At 41.3% G+C, this 20,860-nt stretch overlaps 2 protein-coding genes across 5 annotated transcripts in view; one reads left to right on the top strand and one right to left on the bottom strand.

Annotated features, from left to right (window-relative positions):
* Syx18 (syntaxin 18) overlaps positions 1 to 13,208 on the bottom strand; it is a 42,231-nt gene extending 29,023 nt beyond the window's left edge. Inside the window, exons 1-5 of the mRNA XM_037426855.2 lie at positions 12,816 to 13,208; positions 12,621 to 12,685; positions 12,369 to 12,484; positions 7,512 to 7,589; positions 3,723 to 3,789 (exon numbers count right to left, since the gene is read on the bottom strand). Coding sequence (XP_037282752.1) covers positions 3,723 to 3,789; positions 7,512 to 7,589; positions 12,369 to 12,484; positions 12,621 to 12,685; positions 12,816 to 12,962 — 473 coding nt within the window. The 5' untranslated portion in view covers positions 12,963 to 13,208. The remainder of the gene's footprint in view (positions 1 to 3,722; positions 3,790 to 7,511; positions 7,590 to 12,368; positions 12,485 to 12,620; positions 12,686 to 12,815) is intronic.
* Positions 1,889 to 20,712, top strand: amrt (TM2 domain-containing protein 2 amaretto). Of its 4 annotated transcripts, XM_075876287.1 has the most exons (9): positions 1,889 to 2,022; positions 3,184 to 3,341; positions 4,941 to 5,218; positions 6,558 to 6,604; positions 8,950 to 9,133; positions 12,383 to 12,498; positions 13,782 to 13,869; positions 14,081 to 14,196; positions 17,819 to 20,712. In XM_075876287.1, coding segments are annotated over exons 6-9 (420 nt in total). In that variant the 5' UTR covers positions 1,889 to 2,022; positions 3,184 to 3,341; positions 4,941 to 5,218; positions 6,558 to 6,604; positions 8,950 to 9,133; positions 12,383 to 12,496; the 3' UTR covers positions 18,033 to 20,712. The 4 variants fall into 4 exon arrangements, with proteins under 4 accessions (XP_075732402.1, XP_075732401.1, XP_075732403.1 ...); XM_075876286.1 differs by lacking the exon at positions 12,383 to 12,498; XM_075876288.1 differs by lacking the exons at positions 4,941 to 5,218; positions 6,558 to 6,604; positions 8,950 to 9,133.
* Positions 20,713 to 20,860: the final 148 nt, after the last annotated feature.

Raw genomic sequence — 20,860 nt, 5'->3', positions numbered from 1 at the left:
AAAAAAATTTTCTTACCACGAAGGTATCCCGGTGCGCAGGCCGCGGAAAAAGGGAGAAAAAAAAAGGTGTTCGTTGGCGCGCGGCCGCACTGCTTCAAGGGATGGGGCCCTTGAAACAGTGCCGAGTTACATGTTTATATATATATTTATATATATATAATTAAACACGTTTATTGTACTTCATCGTTCTCACTTGTACTTAACCAATCATCGCGGAATAAACCCTCCTGCTGGTCCTGCCTGGTGAAGTCTTTCTGTGTCTTTCATTCTATATATATATATATATATATATATATATATATATATATATATATATCTATTGCAGAGGTAAGCTGATAAGCTGGCGGTGATTTCTTGGCCCGCGCGGCTACAAGTCGCAGTGTAATGTGTGCCAACTGGCTGGCAACAGGCCAAGCAATCTCCACCAACTTATCAGCCTAGCACTGCAATGAATACGGCAATCATGGCTGCAGCTGATTTCATTGCTCAAACGACAGCTGAGAGCTTTACGTTCGCAGCGTGCAAATGTGCTAGTCATTTGGTCTTTTGTTGTATTTTGTGGGGTTTCTTTACAGCTTGGAAAAAATGATACATGTAGGAACTACTTCATAAGAATGGAAGCTTGAGTGAGTTGGTACGCATTAATCTTGGTTCATACAGCGCACAGGAGAGCACACCCAGTGCTTATCTGTGTTTCTTTTTCTTCGCCGTCATCTTGTGTGAGCTGTATCATCAAGACAAGACTTTCTTTATCTCAAATAATGCAAATAGTGTTTCTGAACTTGGCAAGTCCCCTTTCTTGCCTAAGTTGATATTTAGCTAGTTAGTTAAATAATCCTAAGTAACAATTTAATTACAAAACACAAAATTGTCTGTGTGCATGCAAGGTGGCTGTCAGCAATAGAGTGGAGGAGACAAAACTTTATTCAAAACCTACAGATTGGCAGCCTGACCTATACCCCCCTCCAGGTGGTAACGGTAAGGTTTAGCCTTTCTGCCACTTCCCAGGCCTGCTAGATGGTCTAAACTTGGTTTTCGAGTAGTTCTGAGCTAGCCAGAGCATCACAAAGAGGTCTGAGTTTTTGTCATCGAAAAGCCATGTACTGATGTTGGCATTTGCATAGGATACGTTTTATATGCAACTAATTTCAATATATATTAGAACACAGAATTTGTAGGCTTTTACTTTTATCTTTTGGCACTAAAACATGCAACCATTTGAGAAAAATGCCAGCCCCAGGTAACTACTACCCACACATACACGAAGTGCTGCCTAGCTACACAAATTGATTAGTATTTTTTTTTTTTTTCATTTAGGAAGCTGGCCCTGCCAAATATAGACTGCGGTGCCCTAGTGATTGGGGGCCTTGGAAGGTTTACTTTCCCCTTTCTCTCCCCACAAAACTTTTTTTATTTTGTTTGCATATTACATGCACACATACAAACACAGAAAGGAAGATCAAACTCCCCCCTCCCCTCTCCCAAGAAAAAAGATTTGTGCCATCATGCCTGAAGTAAATTAGAGTACTGGGCGAGTTCATATATGTTCATGTCGAAGTGCAGCACGAGGAAAACGAGACACAGTAACGAACACACAGTACAGGTGCCATGTGGTGTCTTCCTCGTACTACGCTTTGACAAGTCAATACACCTGACACAAAAGGGCAGTTTTAGCCTCTCTGTCAAATGCTCCATAAAAAATGAGTGACAAAGCTTGTGGGAGTGCGGACACCCTCTGTAAAGTTGTTCGCGCCGTGTGGCGCACGTGTCTCGCCCAAAGCCGCATTTCAGGGTGACAACCACCAGGCGGTAGGTGGCGTTGTATTCGCGTTGAGCACCACTATCATCATCATGGTTGTTACAGTGGTAGCGCCAGCAGCGACCCCTGGCGGAAAGCAAGCCTTGGTGGCGGACGAGAGTGGAGCGAGTCTCTTCTGCGCGTGGCGGTTGCTGCGAACGGTTGTCTCTAGCGTGGGTCCTCGGCGTGTGGTACCGCGGCCTGAGCACCGGGAGACCCTCGTGGTAAGTCAAGCATTGGCGACGCCGCCTTGGGTGTGTTAATGTGTTTATCATGTTATTGTGTGTTTGTAGTGTTATTGTGCTTGTCATGGAGTGTATGGTAATGCATGCGGATGTCCTAGCATGTTAATTACAATTGATGTATCGGTTCGGCGGACGATATCGTAGTTCAAAAGTAGTTAAATAAATGTATGTGTTCTTTGCTTTGTATTGACCGCGTCTGCTGTGTCCGTTCACTCCAAGAACGTGGCGTGGCACTCCCCAATTCGAGACCCCCACACTGGCGCCTAACGTGGGGCTCTTGGAGTATGGGACGACAGTTTTTGTGGTTTGGTACAAGCTTTTATTAGAGCCGGGGTAAAGTAGGCCTAGGGGGACTTCTTTGCTAGCGTTTACAGTGTGCTCTGTTGAGAAGCGAGGAGATCAGTTCGTAACGTGTTTGAATTTGTCGGCAGGTAGAGTTTTTATTTTTTTTCTTCGCAAGTGTTGTTCTTTTTTGTTGGTGTTAGTTTTCAAAACCGTTGTTGAATTGGGATGAGAGCCATGCGGTCTGCATCCTGGGGTGAGCAAGACTAGAGCACGTGGTTTGCAGGCTAGGCCTGAAGCAACTGTGTAGGAAAGCCTCATAGCTGGTCTGATTTTCTGTAAATAGCTTCTTCTATCTCTATGGGATCAGGGAGCCGGGCGTCGTTGCTGTCTTGTATTGCGGTTCGACGGGCGATAAGAGATGCCTGGTACCTGCGCAACTGTCTGCAGTCCGGCACCCTCGTGAGTGCTGGTCGCTACTGGCAGACGTGTCAGCGCTAGTGACGGTTCGTCACGCCGACGGCAAGGTTGCTTTTGCGGGACCAGTACTGAGGTGAAGTCGAGCCGGACAATGCAGCAGTGTCGACCGGCGGCGGTGTCGTGGTGTAAGGACATCATGAAGAAACATGTGATGTCATTTTTTTTTGTTAAAGCTTGCGTAGCTGATCTCTTTGTTTTCGGGATATGGTTTGATTTAAGGTTGAAGGGAAATGGGGGTGCGGACACCCCCTGTAAAGTTGTTTGCACCGTGTGGCACACTTGTCTCGCCTAAAGCCGCATTTCGGAGTGACAACCATCGGGCAGTAGGTGGCGTTGTATTCGTGTTGAGCACCAGTATCATCATCATGGTTGTTACAGTGGCAGCGCCGGCGGTGACCCCTGGCGGAAAGCAAGCCTTGGTGACGGGCGAGAGTAGAGCGCCTCTCTTCTGCGCGTGGCAGTTGTCGCGAACGGTTGTCTTTAGCGTGGGTCCTCGGCGCGTGGTACCGCGGCCTGCGCGCCAGGGGACCCTTGTGGTAAGTCAAGCGTTGGCGATGCCATCTTGGCTGTATTATTATGTTTATCATGTTATTGTGTGTTTGCCATGTTATTGTGTTTGTCATGGAGTGTATGGTAATGCGTGCGGATGTCCTAGCAGGTTAATTACAATTGATGTATCGGTTCGGCGGACGATATCGTAGTTCAAAAGTAGTTAAATAAATGTATGTGTTCTTTGCTTTGTATTGACCGCGTCTGCTGTGTCCGTTCACTCCAAGAGCATGGTGTGGCGCTCGCCAATTCGAGACCCCCACAAGCTGCACGGAATTGAGACGAATTCTCTCTGTGGTAGAAGCACTAATGCAGAAATACAACATTCACATACATGGGTCAAAATGCACATAGAGCAGCAAACTTACATCTTCTGCTTGTCATATGCTCGCTTCACACGTATGGCCTTTTGCTCAGAGTACATCCTACAAGCACCTGGAAGAATACGTAGTCAACTTACATTTTGATTCAACATGCCACTTTTACATTTCAATTAAAACAGAAACTACTTACCCTATGCATTCCTTGCCTTATTCATCTGATAGCTTAGTTGGAACTTACAAAAACATCTATGTTTACTGCAGTATTGTCAACTGCTCTCTATCTAAACTATTTACAGCATTCACCCTTTCCTAACAGCAGAAAAGGGCAAAGGTGGCTCCACATTATAAATTTTATAATTCACAGTGTCCTACAGCCCCAGTTCAGAGTCTAGCATCTCATTCAAACTTACTTAGATCACTGGTGTGTGCAAAGAAGATAAAAAGCTCGGGGGCATGCACTCACAATGAAACGGCAGCGTTCAGTTGAGCCCAGACTCTAGGCAGTAAAGATGTATTTTCTTGTTCTGCCTTCGTGTGTTTTTTATGAGGGCTTCAGTTGGTTCTGAGCCCACACCTTTTAGACCATGGAATGTTTTTTTTTTTTTTTTTTCACCTTCCAAGTTTTAGGAAGGTGATTCCTTCCTTTATCCATGTCAGCACAATTTTAGAAAAAACATTTTTGTGTGACATGCAAGTTTATTGTTTGACTTATCTTATGACTCCTTCGCATCTTAGATCAATGATTTGTTTTGAACTTTTTTTTTTATTTTACTGCTTCAATTCTGCATGTCATCTACATATCTACAAACTTAATCAGCTTAATACTGATCCCACTGTGCTGTCTTGCATTAAGGAGTTTCTTTCCAATAGCACTCTATACATGGAACTTCTTCAATACGCTCAATAACTAGTACTCATCTACTCTGTCACCAGTAACATTTGAAGTACCACAACGATCCGTCTTGCACCTGGGAAACTTATGTTAATGATCTACCTCACAGTGTGAGATTATGATCAATTACTCTGTTTGCAGATGACTGTGTAATATACTATAAGGCTGTTGACCATGCTGATTCACGAAGGCTGCTAGGGGATTTATACAAGGGATCATCTGGTATAGCAAGTGGTATAGCAATTATAAAAGTTAGCTAAAAACTGCTTTCTCTTCTCTCGATAAATGACTGAGTAAGCTCAAAAATCACTCGTAGAAGGCCTTCTATCAGCCATTGGCTGATTTCAACATGGTGCACTCTGTCGTTACAGGGGTCGCTGGGAGGCCACGACTTGTCCACACGTGCGCGTACGACCACACTGAAAAAGCCATGTATTCGAAGAAAAAGAAAAAAGTGCTCGAGGTCACAAAGCGTGCGACATATTTTTTTTTGCCCACGCCACCCCCTTCTGCTTAGCGGTTTTATCAGGAAGAGAGAAGAAGGAATGCGAATGCAGCATGCGACAAATCTTTGTAACTCCACTCGTACTGGACGGATTCTCAAAATTTTTGCGGCATTGAATTCATGAGGCAATAAGCTCCACTCCTGGTGAGTTGATAAAGTGTTTCAGGGCCCCTTTAACGTACACAAATGATATGACACTAACCTTTGCTGGTGACAGCTTAGGTAAGATTGAAGATCATATTAACAAGGCACTACAGAGAGTTCAATCATGGTGCGAACGAAACCACGTAAATATTAATACTGACAAAACTAAATAGATGGTTAAACAGCTCAATTTTGGTGTGCTTAACTTGTTTTTAGTGGCCACACTGTTGCAGCGAGTAGCCTTGTGTAAGTGTCTAGGAGTCCTGTTTCACCCAGATGCAAACAGGCCATAGCATATAGATAGGACATGTTCAAAGCTAATAATATGATTGCCACACATTTCTAAAAGCCTGTGAATGTTTTAGTGCCAAGGTTTTGCACATCCTATAGTTCACACTCATGAATAGTCATTTGAGCTACTCCATTTTAGGCGGTGCATAGAAAATTTATTTGCAGTCTATTAGTCATTACAAAAGAAGATAATAAGAATTGACATTTCTAAACCAGAAGGATAATAAAAAAAATGCCGCCATATCCACGAAGTGAATGATGATGAGTGGGCGAAGCTCTGGAGGAAAACCTGGTAAACCATGAATCTTCCGTACATTTTGCCCACTCGATTTTATTACAATGCTCCCCCCTAGCGTACGTCGCTGCACTAAATCGAACGATTGCCTTCCACCAATGACACCTGCCATATGTGACATCATTCCTATTTTATAACATCTCGCATCTTTCATCATCAACTACAAGTGCCGCCGTCTAGTTTATAACATCTTGCATCTTTTCATCATCAAATACAAGTACCGCCATCTAGTGAACACTGCAAGAACTAAACGAGAGGTGGCTACATACAAGGGACGCTACCGCCATCTAGTGAACACTGCAAGAACTAAACGAGAGGTGGCTACATACAGGGGACGCACAGCCCACGCCCTAAGGAGCTTCGCCCCTAAAAGAACTGCTTGAACTGATAGATGCACTTCCACTAGACTCTGTTCCCGTATTCAGTGTTGCCAATACAGTACCCAGAATAATAAAGCATGGTAACCCTCTCCTGTAAGCACCTTTCCGTTGCCTGCATGCAGTGAAAAGCTGTAGTGAATAAATGCTTCAATTTACCATTTGCCACAGATAAGTAGAATTGGACAATCGCAGAGCATCATGGCACTGTCATTTTGAATGCCAAAGCAACTTATGAGAAAGCAGCACACAATTTTTCCATGGTCGTGGAGTGTGTTTATATACAGTGGATAAGTGTTACCATAGGATAAATGGCTATTTTGTCTGATATTCTCTGTGTAACTGAATCATGTGTTTTTTTAATCTCTGTACCTAGTTTTGTTGTCCTTTGTCACAGCTGTAACAGCTTGACGAATTCAATGGGTAAGTCATATAACTGTTCCCGTCTCTAGTAAACCAGGCTACTGGATTGAACAAGTTTTGCTAAGTGTTTTGTTATGTGAATATAAAAGTGACATTAATAGGAGATTTTCCTAATCTGCAGGTATGCTTCTCTGTGATGCATATTTTCCCTACTAATGGCGGCACTGGTGGTGCTTCAAGTGGAGACGAGGTCCTAGTTCCACATGCTGGGGTTTTTCTATTAACCATGTCTATACCAAAACAGCAGAGTCAATATTTTCCATGTCATAGCGCAAGCAATCTGTGCTCAAATACAGTGCTTTAAGTAAGAGGTTAGCTTCCATTAGTCGGACAAACTCTATGGCAGAGAAGTGCACTTGCGAATTAAGAAAATCTCCTATATGTCACTTTGATATTCACATCACTACTTAGAGTAGTTTATACTCATTCAGTGACGATTGTTTATTTCTTTTATAGAACATCCCCTCATGGTTGATACAACTAGTGTACAACCTCAAAAGGAACCACAATTTTTATTTTAAAACACCTACTTTTAGACATTAGTCTTCGAAAAAACACCCAGTATATACGCATGTAACAGCTGAGTGGCTAATAGCTGCTGAGCAATGTGATGAACCTGCACAGATAATTAGTACAGAAAAGATGCTCTCATGTACTTTTTATGGTCCAATGCCCTTTTATGTGGTCAGCCTAACCATATAATAAACATCAGAAACCCATCTTTAAGCAGTCATGTTACCACTAGTTTCAGCAGTAGATTTGAGAACAGATTTTCATTTTTGATGTAGCCCCCCAGTGAAAGAATAAAACTTATTTCATAAACTTTTGTTGATACTGCACACCAGATCACTGTTAACTAAGACACCAACAGTTTTGACTAAATCAGTACCAGTTATGCTATACTCACTTCTCAAATGATCCTCTAACAAACAGATGACCCCTTCGTGATGTTCCAGCTGCTGTGGCGTCAGTGCTTGGTTTCTTACTGCATGAGATGCGACAATGAATATTGTTTTAGGCTGGGACTATACTTTAATTAAAACACAAGTAACATCCCTGAAATAAAACAGTGAATCTAAGGCATTACAACACTGGTACTGCAAAATATTCCAGCAGATTCCATGCACTGTGGGAATCGAGTGCTGTTTTATGTGCATTATGGTTATCAAAAGTGGCATTTCTTGCAAAACAGTCGGCAAGTAGCTTTGCATAGAGCATGTGCTGGCTTTGAGCTACATCTTACACAACGGATCGATGACTTTTTGTAAATTTCATTTTTGTGTGTATACTTCAGGCTTATTCGGCACGTCAAGCATACTGAGATGTAAAGTGTGGCTTATGACCCAATGTAATGCCTTCACTCGCACCATGGCACAGACAGCAGATAAGTGTTAGCTTTACCAAAACGAAGTGTAAGCAGTGTTCAAAGGCACATTTTTGAGGTGACGGGCAACGAAAGACTACAGCTTGCCAAGTCGTTGAAATACACTTTACACTTATGACATTATTATAACATAGATGGGCAGCACTACAACATCAACAGACATAAGATTAGCACCGCTGTAAGAACCAATATTAGGCAAATGTTGACATAGTACATTCAAAGACGATTGAACTCGGCTAAATTGAATTATTCGTTTATATCCAACTATTTTTCAACACGACATTGCTTAAATGCCAATACATAGAAAAATGTATGGCTACACTGAACAAATATAGCCAGAACACTTGACATATCAAACATTCAGGTAGTGTTAAACGCCCCAAGAACTTGACTTTCACACAAAGTTGGCTTTTTCTCAAGGAAGGGCCTTTCTTGCAGGCATTTGGGATAGTGAGTGGTGCGATTAGGAGGGCCGCATCAATACTGCATTTTCCTGTTTACAAGGCCCCCCTGCATATACCTTCGCCCCCCCCCCCCCCCCCACCGACTAGAAACTACGAAAATAAGAACTAAAAACAAAAAAAAATATTCCCATGTTTTGCTCAATGCCACATGCTTTGCATTATTGTGAAGCATGCTCGCACACCGAATTCACAAAGAAGATACAAAAACAATTGTTTTAAGGTTTTATATCAAATTGTACAACATATTAAATAAACTTCCTTTTTTTTAGCAAGTTCGATTTCTGTGGGTTCAACTGTACATCAATTTACGTTAGTGTATATAGTCAGGACAATCTATACAGGCATACAGAAATGGTTGGGAATTTTATGAGACAGAACAATGTGCAGTGCTTCATCCTGCCTCATTTGTTTTCCTGAGTCAATTACTCGAGCAGAAGTTTTATGATGAATTTATTTATGGTCTGTACTGCGTGGTCACAGGCTGTTATTTATTGCAGCACTTTTGTCAACATTTGACTGCTACACCAAAAATGCCAACCAAAAATGCCAACTATAACAGCACGTCTTCCAGCCCATCTCTAACCGGTCCTGGAAGCCCGTCCACCCTGAGCACCATCATAAGGGACCTAAGTTCACCATGGAACCTACGTTGTCTGTTGCGGAAAAAGTCTCGCGTGTAAGGTCAGTCGCCAGAGTTGTACCTGATGAAGTCAAGAGCCATTTCATAGATGCATGTGTTGATGTACTGCGTAACTCAGATAAGCACCATAAGAAACGTGTCAATACGAAACAGATGGTTAACTATCTGGTAGACCACTGCCTTAGGACCTTAGTAGCTGACAAGGAGGGCTCCTTCGTTGTCCTTCCTGTACAGATGTTTTCAGAAAAAGCAATGGCAGCTGTCAACAAAAACTTCAAAACCGTAAAAGTTAAATTAGAGAAGGTTAAAAGAGAAGCTGTTAAACTTTTGAAGAATAGTCGTCTAGAAAAATTAGCCTCGAGTGTGAAGGGAGAAAAACACCTGGTGTTGGAAGTGTCTTTTACAGTCAAGACCCACAAGGAAGGGATGCCGTTTCGGACCATTGTTTCTGAGAAGGGTTCTTGGCAGCTGCTTTTTTCGAAGTACCTTCAGAATTGTTTAAGAAACCTGGTAGTCCCAGATCCTTTCTTGATACCGAATCCGGAAGACGTGGTCGATCACCAATGGAACTGTGAACCAGGCCGATACACCACGTTTAGTGTGGAGGTGCAAGATTTGTATTATTCAATACCACAGGAGCGATTGATGGCATGCATAAAAAGATGCATTGAGTTTTATGATGATGAATTCAATTTTATAGCAATTGTGGCATTTTTGTGGCATCTTTCTTGGAAGTTTGAACATACTATTTGAAATCTACTGTTATTGGTTTTGAATCCAAATGGTTTATACCAAAAGAAGGTGTCTGTATAGGGTCTAGGATCGCCCCACTTCTTAGCAATGTTTTTCTAGATTGTGTAGATGACAGTATTGAGCAGTGTATTGAAGGTCAGGACATTAGGATCTTCTGCTACATAGATGATTATTTGGTTCTCATAGATGAAAGTCGATGCCCAATCTCAATGAATGCAATTCTAGTGCTGTTCAAGCAGGAAGTTATGGGCTTCGAGTTCATACACGAGGTTTCGGAGCAGCAAGAATTAAGATTTTTTCTATCTGGCTAATTTCGTGATACCTGAACATCTTTGTTGGGAATATTGGCGACGATCCGAAAAAGGCCTTCTAAACTACTCATCAGCCCACTCCAAAATAGTTAAGGATGGAATAGCCTCTTCTTGATTGAGGGCTGCCCTCCAGAAGACATGCCGTTATAGGGTTAAGGAAAACGTTTCCAGAGATGTAGGTCAGCTGGTGCGCACTGGCTACCCTGAACATGTAGAAAACAGAGTGTGTGAAAAGTTAATAATATCACTAAAGAATGAAGGGAACAGAGACAAGAAAAACAATAATCTGGAAGATAACAAGAAAACAACTGTAGTGCCCTATGTGCATAGGATGTCGCATGGATTGAAAAACGTGGCTAGCCGATTTGATGTTGGGATGCTTTTTTCAGTATCTAATAACCTGCAATAAATTTGCGCACATGTAAGCAAAAAAGTGAAAGCAAGCAATGAGAAAAAGACTGCAGGGTGCGGCGTCAGGCACTGTTCAAAAGCTGTCGACTACACCACAGGGATTGTGTACGGTTTCCTTTTTCTTGTGATGCTATATACATGGGACAAACCGGTAGGTGTGTCAATCTCTTTCACATGCTCTTTCACATGTAGGCGCACACTACAAGGAGTGTGGGTGCATCCCTCAATTTGAAAAAACTAGCATCATCGCCAGGAGTACAATAATCGAGACTGCACATTTCTGACTCGTGTATCAGCGTTTCATCTATCGCCCTGCAACAAAAGGAGATATCTTATTTGAATAGGAATTTATGACAAACCTTACGTGCTGTTTGACATGTTTTTTGGACCACGTGCCTGTATATATGTGAGTTGGCGTGAATAAAATTGGTTGAAAGTCTGGCGCCCCTGACTGTGTGGTATTTTTCATCTGTGTCCCGTGTTTTTTTTTTTGTTTTTTTTTTGCGCTGTTAAAAACTATGCTCATTTGGCAAATCATGTTAGTCATGCATTCATGTCAACCTATGCCAATTTAAGCATGTATGTACAGAGTTAAGGAAACGAACATAATTGTGTCTATATGTAGGCGGATGGATGGTCGGATAAACTGATTTGGTTCACTAAGAAATGCTTCGCGATTAATTATGTCTTATGGAAAAATGCAGGCCAGGGATGCCATTGGGTTGTCAGACAAGCACGGTTCATTTTATTCACACCTGCACTTTGCTTCTTTGAGTTCACTGTGCTCTTCCAAGCTTGCACAATGGCCATATAGAAGTGCAGCCATGATTCAACATTAAAGCCTTGCAAAAATTAATATGAAAGTGCTGCTTTAATTCAAGTCTTCTGCTTCTGTGTTCATATATTGCACCTTTCTCTACAGACATCAAACAGATGCTGTGATTGTACTTCAAAAAATATTTTTTCTCATATCTACACCAGCTATGCCATATGAAAAATGAATGATAAATAGTGGCTTTTTGCCAGCAAAGTCACAAGCAAAAGCCCCCTTCCCTCTTGCCTTATAATTAATGCTTCTTAGGACAGTGAATTCATGAAAGACTTTCTTTATATTGAGTAACAACTGCTGTATTGTGCACATTTCTATGCAATAAATGCAATAGCTGACAGAGGGCCTTCTTAATGTTTTTAAGGGGCATTCACATAAACCTTTGCAAACTTCAGAGCACTCTGCAGAGAACTTTGCATACACTAAAGACTGCATCTGGATGTACGATGTTTCTGGGATTGCTCCTAGCTGAACATTGTTTATGTGTGCCTACTAGATGTTTGCCCAGACCTGTTGAGCAATTTTGTGGGTTTGTGGATATATTATTCTGATTGCATGCGTCCTCATAACTTTACACCCTCAAATAATACACAGAGGTGCTTTCCCATTCCATTGTACTTGACGAGACTTTACATGATGATAATTTTTTAAAAAGAATCAAACTGAAAGAAATAAACTGTTCCAAGCTGAGTTGGGCTCATCAGAAATACGTACAAAATTATCTCAACTGTGCTTTTGCTTTCGTGAGAGAGAGCCTTCTCAAACACGTAAAGTTTTGCAGCTCAGGAAACAGCATTGCGACTTTATGATCTAAACATGCTGAACGAGAATGTCGGTCATCCTGCGTACGACACATTAAGGAAAGACTTATAATACAGTCCTTTCAATTTTCTTTTCTCTTTTTGGGGGGAGGAGGGGATCAGCGGGACTTTTTGGAAACTATCTAGCCTCCTAATCTTAGCATGAATTTACCTTCCTTCCGCAAGTTTTTCAGCACCTCCCGACACTGGAAGACGAACTGCTGAACCTCCTTGTCAATTCTGTCTCTCTCGGCGTCTGTCATCCACGACGTGCTGTACATCACCTGGCTACGGAAAGAAATGTATATATATATATATTTATATAGTTTGTCCACGCAGGTGGCTCATGCTCGTATTGTATCGTACATCAGACAAGTATGTCAACTTGTAACACCTCCCTAGTAGTGTCAGTAAAAACCCTTACGTTGCGTTTATGTAGTCATCTCTGTGCTCCCTGAGGAAGTTTTTCATCTTCGAGATGTTGGAATTCTGTCAGAGGCCAGAGGTAGCGACACGTATAAATTACAAGAAGCTTAATTACCATTCAGCACCAAGTAGAAAGAAAAGACACATGGCAAGCTGCGTCAGACGGACAAAACATTTTCAACGTCCAACTTACAATTTCTCTAACCCGGTAGTTGAAATCAGAGGGCGGCTGCCTTGGTTTCAGTATAGAATTTTTGCCAGCATCTTTAAACAAGCCGAGTGCTTTATTGCGAGTTCGCAAAGTCTTCACACATGCCTTAAATAACGAGGTCACATCCATTTTATCAAAAACACAATATGAATATGGCACAACTAAAATCACTGGGCTTAAAGTCGCATATTCACGACTGCACTTCGGACGCTTCTACAGTCCATAAAGCGTCCAAGAGACTACATTAGCAACTGCAGTAGCACGCCAGTTAGCACATTTGCACCGATCACGCTGACCGCACGCCCAACTCTAGCCCGACGTAGCGAATAAGCTAGCAGACCATGAAACCGACCAAGCCAGAGAACACACAGCCAACGCGTTGACACAGCAAGCAACGTGACATAAACATTAAGCCAAGCCGCGAGAACACATTTACCCTTATTAGTACTAAATCTCATGTAGGACTACTTGTATTTTTGTTCTGCATTATTGCCGTTTATTTTCAGTAACATTTTTTTTTATTAGACGACAGGACATGAGCCAACATGATTGTGACAAAAACGAAGCCAAGTTGAGCCAACGTTCAGCTGATCTAAGCCTGCTGCAAGTGATAAAATATATGATATCGGCGCTATGTAGCGGAATAATGTTTTGTTTTTTGTTCTCTTATATAATATTGACAGTTTGCCCGAAATGTGTACTCTGCATATATCATGAAAACACGCACTGTAGTACGTTAGACGATTGTGAGTACAAGCCTCACGGACCACTGGTCCTCTGCAAAAACTTGTAAGCTTATTTCGTTGCTGTTTCACGAAGAAAGCAGTGTCTTGAGAGATTACTTGTACAACGGCACTTGCACTATGCAGTCAATAAGTAGTGTCACTGGAACCGTGTAGATGACAAGTTTTTTTTTTTTCTTTAATATGTAAACCTTGCATTCCCCAGGCCATTAGATTTCCTACAGTGCTCGGATATTTTGGACCTCCAAGGAAATGAAACTGCGCGGGAAGAGCTGGGCTACGGCTGCACCAAGGTACGCGACCGGCCACCAACCTCCTATGTTTGTTTTGTTTTTTTGACTGAAAACAGCTGGCTACTTTATGTCAGTGCTTTGCCTGTCACCTCTCTGTTCCTGTAGCTTTTCAGTGTCATTGTTACTTAACTCGCCTTACCTGCATTGTGTTCGCGAGTATGGTCGCTTTTTGGTGTCTACCGTGCAATTTACTGACCCTTTCTTTGTGCAGTTTGGAGGATCAAAGTACGAGGACGTCCAGTTTACTGCAGTCAACTGTTCTGTTCTGCCAAATATTGAGTGTTACGGCAACCGCACTTTTTTAAAAGACGGCTTTCCGTGTATTAAGTAAGTCAGACAGTCTTCTAATAATTTCTAGCCTCGCTTCGTTAACTCAAAAACTGTGCCTCTCATGCACACCAGTATGTCAGCTATATCAGCTACTGCCTCCATGCTGGGGAAAAAAAAAAAAAGATGGTTTTTCAGTGAGCTGTGCCAACATTTCTTTAATGGGTTGCATTATTCAATCAACATTTTCAGGCTGAAACTGGTCGATTACATAATTAAGCTGTTCTTTGAGCTTTTTGACGCTTGTATGTTGCAGTGCTACTTCTGCTGCTACATCTGCTGATCTTTGTGTTCACATGGAACAGGGCTTTTGAAAATTGCATTCCTCATATTTAAACATGTCACTATTTACACATGACACATTTATTTTTGTGCAAGACCTATGCCAAGGGATGCTACCTGACTTAATATTGGGGCTATATAGGCTGCAACATTTTGGCAACTATGAAATTTGAGTACATAATCGAAAAGCCCAGGCAACCTGATAATACAAAGGGTGTGAAATGATTTCCTGCCCCTGACAGTTTTTATACCTTTAGTGTAAAAAACAGCCAAGCTAGTTGGTGTGTATTCATTCCGAAAAAAAGACAGGGGCGTTCAAACACAGACACAAGAACTAAGTCGGGACACCACAGACGTTTGTGGTGACCCATCTTGTGTCTGTAATTGCATGCCCTGTATATTTATAACAAATACCTTTAAATATGGGAAAACTGCATTATATTCAGACATTGCACGTAATAAGTATTAGTGGCAGTCCAGATTGAATTCTGCTTTTATTTTGGAAAATTATGAAGCAGCCAAACTCAACACACTGGTTGCACACTGGCAGTTTTACAGCGAAACTGCTTGGTGTTAGTTACTGGTGAAGCACAACATGTAGCTGCATTTGACCTCTCTCTGTGCAAACAGTGTGATGTCATTCTAAGCGCCCCACCCACCATCCTATCCCTCAGAGTAGGTACTGGTTGGCAGAAAGTTTCACCAGTGAGATCTTTCTGTATAACAGCGCTGTGAGTGTCTGCATTTGTCACACACTTCGGGTGAGGCCCCGCCGATCCAACTTAGACGTGCGGCAGATTCGCAGGCTTCCACTTTACGCTTCGGCCTACGACGCCTGAAAGGCCTCGAAGCGGCACATTTCAAATTTATTCGCAGGTTGGTCGACCCGTGTGGGGTTGCACGTGTGGTGATGTGGGGGCCTGACCGATGGGCTCATAGAGCAGACACAGAGTTTGATTACACACAAACAAGCATTTAATTCAAACAAGGGCAAAGGCAGGAGTTAACAAAAAATAACAAAGGAGGAAACTGATACGCGCAATAGAAAGAACAGCTATATAACAAAATATGCTAAAAAACACTACAAAAGATAAGACTAAAGACAAATATGCGGAACATTAATAAAACAACAAGATGGAACTACAGGAGAGACAAGGAAAATTTACGAGAGAAAGAGAAAAAAAAACTTAGGCTCACGCTTCTGAGCTTTGACGTGCGGCGCAGCGCACACTACAAATATTTTTAAAAAAGGGCTGGTTATAATAAATTAACAGTTTAAAAAAAAAGTCACAATAAAAAGTTCCATACGGACCACGCCATCTCTTGGTGCACGTAGGGGAGTTGACGGGGTGTCGCTGAAGATCTCGCCGGCTTGGTAGACGACGAGGGTGCCCGGAATTGCAGCCGTCTCAATATGTTGCACTGGTCACTCCATGCTCGCGCCTACGCGATACTCGCGACACCGATGACCGCACTTCTTGCTGGCTGTACGTCAACTGCCTATTCCGATGCAGTCGAAACTTTTTCAGGGGCGTACACGTGCTCTCGTCCCATCTGGGGGTAATTTCTCTTTTTTAGACCGCCCATGCCCCTTTCGGTACAGGTGCAGGGAAGACGAGCCGGCGCCACGCTGGGTCGTTAGTCACGGGATGTCGTCCCCCAACACAAAAGCGCCCTTCCTTGGAAGATGGGGCCCGAGGACGACCCGAAAATTGGAGTTGTTTATGACAGCATTCCTTCAACGGAAGTTTCTGCGAACTGCTATTTTCTAAAGTTACAGCTTTTAAAAGGAAGGGTCACTGCCTGCTGATAATGCACAATTTCCTTGTCATAAATGGCAGGCATAAAAAAATCTTATCTTTTTCAAAAGTGAACGTTCTGCATGTTCATAGTGACTGGTGCTTTGAGAAATATTTACATGGCATGGATGTGAACATACTCAATTTCTGTCGTAACATGTGCACTGCAGGGTGAGGTACAGCATTGGCGGCAACATGGTTTCGAGCTGCTGTGCGCGAGGTCACAGATAATTAGGATTTCACTCACTGCGCAAAATTCTGATCGGAGATGAGTAAAAAGAAAATTATGTAAGAGGAAATACTTTTTGACATGCGTTAAGCTTAGGTAAACAAATTCTTGTCAAATTTAAAGTGAAGTTCGCCCTGCAAGGTTCCTCATGACCCACAGAAATTTAAGCAATTTTAAAGCCGATAACCTAATTATATACAAAATATCTTGCACTGTTACCTTGCTGCACTTGATGCCTACAACGTGGTTCCATACTTACTTTGCTCCTTTAGCCCAGATACACAAACTCTGCATTGCTACTTCCTAAAGATCGAGCCGTAAAAATACCAATATGAGAAAGAAAAATCTTCACTGCTTCCATTAAGACATGTGAGGTCACCGATAATACAAGTTACACCTTTATTGAGTTTGCGTATTCGCCATGGCAAAGTGCATGTGCAGCTTCAGCAATGCTAGATCTTGCTAATAGCTCCTGCGTAGTCGTACCTTTCTGCCCAGAGATTGTGCACTTTTTTTTCTGTACGCAGCGCAAACACTGAGATGTACGTACTTGTAGATGATCTCGTCTAATGCATTTTTACCTTGACTAAAATTCTGAATCTTGATGTTCCGTCGACAACCTGTCACTGTCACTTGCCCACAACGAGTGCCAATGTTGTTCACATGGCATGCACCACACACAATAACCTCAGTTTCATCATCCATAAAAGTGAACCAATATGTTCTATGTCTTTCAACGCACAATAAATACTGCACATTCTTTAAGACGAGGCTGCTATTCCTCGCACAGGCCGCCACGTTTGCTCACTTCTCCAATATAAACAGCCAGCCAACGTGGCAAGCTTTTCATTTACCAAACACCTAGATGTCCTCTGATGTATGCCACAGCTAATCCTGCAACAGTAAGATGAAGTTTAAGCTTAATAAAATATAATAAATGCTTGCTCCTAGCACTGTGCGACTGTACCATGCTGGGTGAGCCACCAGCGGGGCTGTTATAATCGCTTGGTATTTAGTTTTCAAGTTTTTGTTGCCCACAAGTTCGCATGCATCACCAGACAAATTTTAAGGCACTATTCTGTTGGTGCTCCTATGCACAAGCCATGTGTTAGCCATGACGCAATTCTTTCCTGCGTCATGTAATTGAGTTGTGTTTATGAATGAACTTTATCCATAATAATTTCAAACATTAAAAACTATTCATATTTAGCTGTCTTGAAACAGTAAATGTGTTGAAAATGTGCCTCCCTCGCCCTGTTTTTATGCCGTGTCATGCTGAGATTGGTGTTTTGTTTGTTTTATTTGTTTATAGGTACACTGGGCACTACTTCACCACAGCGCTTCTTTATTCAATACTGCTAGGCTTTTTGGGAATGGACCGCTTTTGTTTAGGCCACACAGGCACAGCAGTTGGAAAGCTGCTAACACTTGGTGGCGTTGGCATCTGGTGGATAGTTGACATTGTTTTATTAATATCTGGCAATTTGATGCCACAAGATGGTAGTAATTGGATGCCTTCTGTATGAAAAGTATTTGTTGTTGCTTGCTCTCCATTGAAGTGTTTTTCTTCATTCCTTGGAAAACCATTGTAAACACTGTCAATTTAGTTAATTACTTAGTATATCTGCTGGTTAATTAATATGCTATGCAAAAATGACAATGCATTGCAGAAAGCATGTAGTCTGTTCATTATAAATTGGCTTCAGCATCTGCACACATTGTCTTGACCTTGTAATTTTACATTATTTGTGTTTAACAAATGGCAGGAATTTATTTTATTTATTTATTTATTCAATACTGTGGGCCTTTTCAGGCCTATACAGGAGAGGGCGTACAGAGCAAATAACACTTCATATCGCGAAGATGAAAGGAAAGGAAAAATAACGATATAACAGTATAAAGCAATAAACGAACAATGCACATGTGTTTCACTAAAAAAAACCACTTAGCATGAGAACATCAATGGTAAAATTGATATACAGATGCAGGCGGTTAAGCACATGTAGCAATGTGTGAGCACATGCGCGATACACTGTTTCATAGAAGTGTGGCAGCTTGGGCTAGTTGGTATGGCATGACGATAGTTATAGCGCGAGAACAAAACGACGACACAGAGACTTTCGTGTCCTTCTTGTCTCTGTGTCGTCGTTTTGTTCTCGCGCTATAATTATCGTCATACCGACACTGTTTCAACCTTTGTTTCGGCAGAGATAGCACAGGATTTATTGCAATGCCTCTAAATGAATTTCCAACAGCGATGAAAATGATTCAGGTGATTGTGCACTGACAACGTCATTCGGCAAGTCATTCCACATCTCTATAGCTGCGGGAAAAAAAGAATACTTCAACGTGTTACAACGTGACAGGAATGGGCGCATGCATTTGTCATTGTTAGTTCTAACATGTAAGTTTGAATAATGTAAGTTTGCGTATTGCATTGCATTGAAACTACCTATGGTGGCTGCATAAATATGCTTTTAGCCATTTGCATTTTAAAGAGTGTTTCGAAAAGAAAAGTCTGTGCTTATTCTTAAATGTATGCACTTTCTGGAATGTTCGTGGAAGCTAGCCAATATTTCTGTACAATATAATAATTTTTCATTAAGGATGCTTTTTAATCCAACTATATTCAGTACCTCTGCATTCTAAATTATACTTTTGATTAGAGTAATACATTATTTAATGTACTTTTGTATGTTTGTGTACCCTATCTGAGTTGAATATACACAAATTGGTAGCGTGATACATAAAAGGTAATGACAGGTTTAAGTTTTACATATCATGTTGTGATAGGGTAGTTAAGTGCCATTTTGCTCTGTACTGATTGTTTTCTGCAAATCTGCAGTAAAATATGTGGGTTTGCAGAACGTGGTTGTTGTGCTGTAAAAGGCCGCATAAAGAAAAATTACAACCTAAAGAACCCACATGTATGTACACTTTCAAGCCTCATGATTTCACACACAAGAAGTTTTATGCTTCATATATTATTATTCTTACTAGTCGAGTGCAAAAGGTACACTTGGTGTGGGAAAATGACATTAGAAAGGAAAAGTCTGGATAACAAATGTCTGGCTTTTTGCTGGCAATATTAGTATTCTTCATGTAGCAAATTGTTTTTGCTTTTGGCAATATGAGTAATTTATGAAATCGCTCGGTGTACTAAAGTACATTGAATGTAAAATAAATCTGTTCCAATGAAGTATGACCTAGTTGAAATATGTTTACTTTTTTGGAAACATCCTGAGTTTTTTTTTTCAATCTTAACATTTTGAATTTGTTCTACTACTGTCTAGATTTATGGATGCTAGGAGTGCAGGAACTGTCTAAAGAAAATGTTAAGTTGAGATGGATGGTGTCTGACTATGTTATGAGGTTGAATTCCTACTTTCTACACACACAGCTGCAGCACTTATTGGGATGCAGCATCTCACCACAGGGAAGTCAGTGTTTCATTGCAATGCCTGTGATGTCTTCATTTCACTTGGAAACCTCAAGAACGGTTTGAAAACTTGTCTCTGGCATGTGTGGGTTCAAATATTTCTCTCTCACATGCACATATACATATGCCACTAGAGACTGGTTGAATAATTTTTTTGTGTGTGCCTGCACTCACTATTACTTTTTTTTATGGTAGCACAGTTAGACTCCGGTATTTCATTGCTCGCCTGTCATCCACAGCTGTGTGACTGATGTGTCCAGAGCCTTCTGCTGTTGCTGATATTTGTTACTTGCTGTGAAAAACGTGAAAGGCTCAAGCAGTGGGAAAAAGCATGACATGTAAAAATGGAGCACTTAGCATGCTTAATTTCGTTTTATGCTTGTGGAGGCCCAGATAAGAGATGTATTTCTACAGAATATCCTGCCATACACACTAAACTGCAAAATGCAATGCAATAGCTACTGACTGTAAAAAAAGTTTTTGTTTTAATCTCAATCTGTCAGAATAATGACCTGCAGCAAATAAAGAAAATACTTGCAAGAAAAAAAAATGTCGGTCCAGTTGCTAATAACTCTTCATATTATGTACTTGGCATTTGCTTCTTCTTCTTTTTTTTTACCTCCACCTGCTTCATGAATTTAAGCAATGTAAGTTTGATGTAAATAACGCGTTTGGAACTTGTTCTTGTATAGGTGTTTTATTTATATGTACATACATGGTCATATTTGCTCTGTTCTTGTGATAAATAAAGTGTCATAGACTGGAAAGTTTGCTAAAATTTGTCTGTAAATTTTTCTTACATATCCATAGTGGCAAGCGACTTGAGTGATAGTGTAAACTGGAGAACCTTCGTATGTATGATATACTGAAATTTAATTTTTCGGTGAAATGACCGGTAGTAGGTCAACAAATAAT

This window comes from Rhipicephalus microplus, chromosome X, assembly GCF_043290135.1.
Source record: "Rhipicephalus microplus isolate Deutch F79 chromosome X, USDA_Rmic, whole genome shotgun sequence".
NCBI lineage: Eukaryota > Metazoa > Arthropoda > Arachnida > Ixodida > Ixodidae > Rhipicephalus > Rhipicephalus microplus.
The sequence above is the reverse complement of the archived record's forward strand: the minus strand, read 5'-3'. Positions and strand labels throughout refer to the sequence as shown.

Excerpts from the sequence above, each read along its gene's own strand:
- amrt (XM_037426856.2), top strand. The coding sequence starts at position 13,369 with ATGAGCCAACATGATTGTGACAAAAACGAAGCCAAGTTGAGCCAACGT. Across the intron at positions 13,623-13,781 it reads CTGGTCCTCTGCAAAAACTT|GCCATTAGATTTCCTACAGT; the intron begins GTAAGCTTATTT and ends TGCATTCCCCAG. Across the intron at positions 13,870-14,080 it reads TGGGCTACGGCTGCACCAAG|TTTGGAGGATCAAAGTACGA; the intron begins GTACGCGACCGG and ends TTCTTTGTGCAG.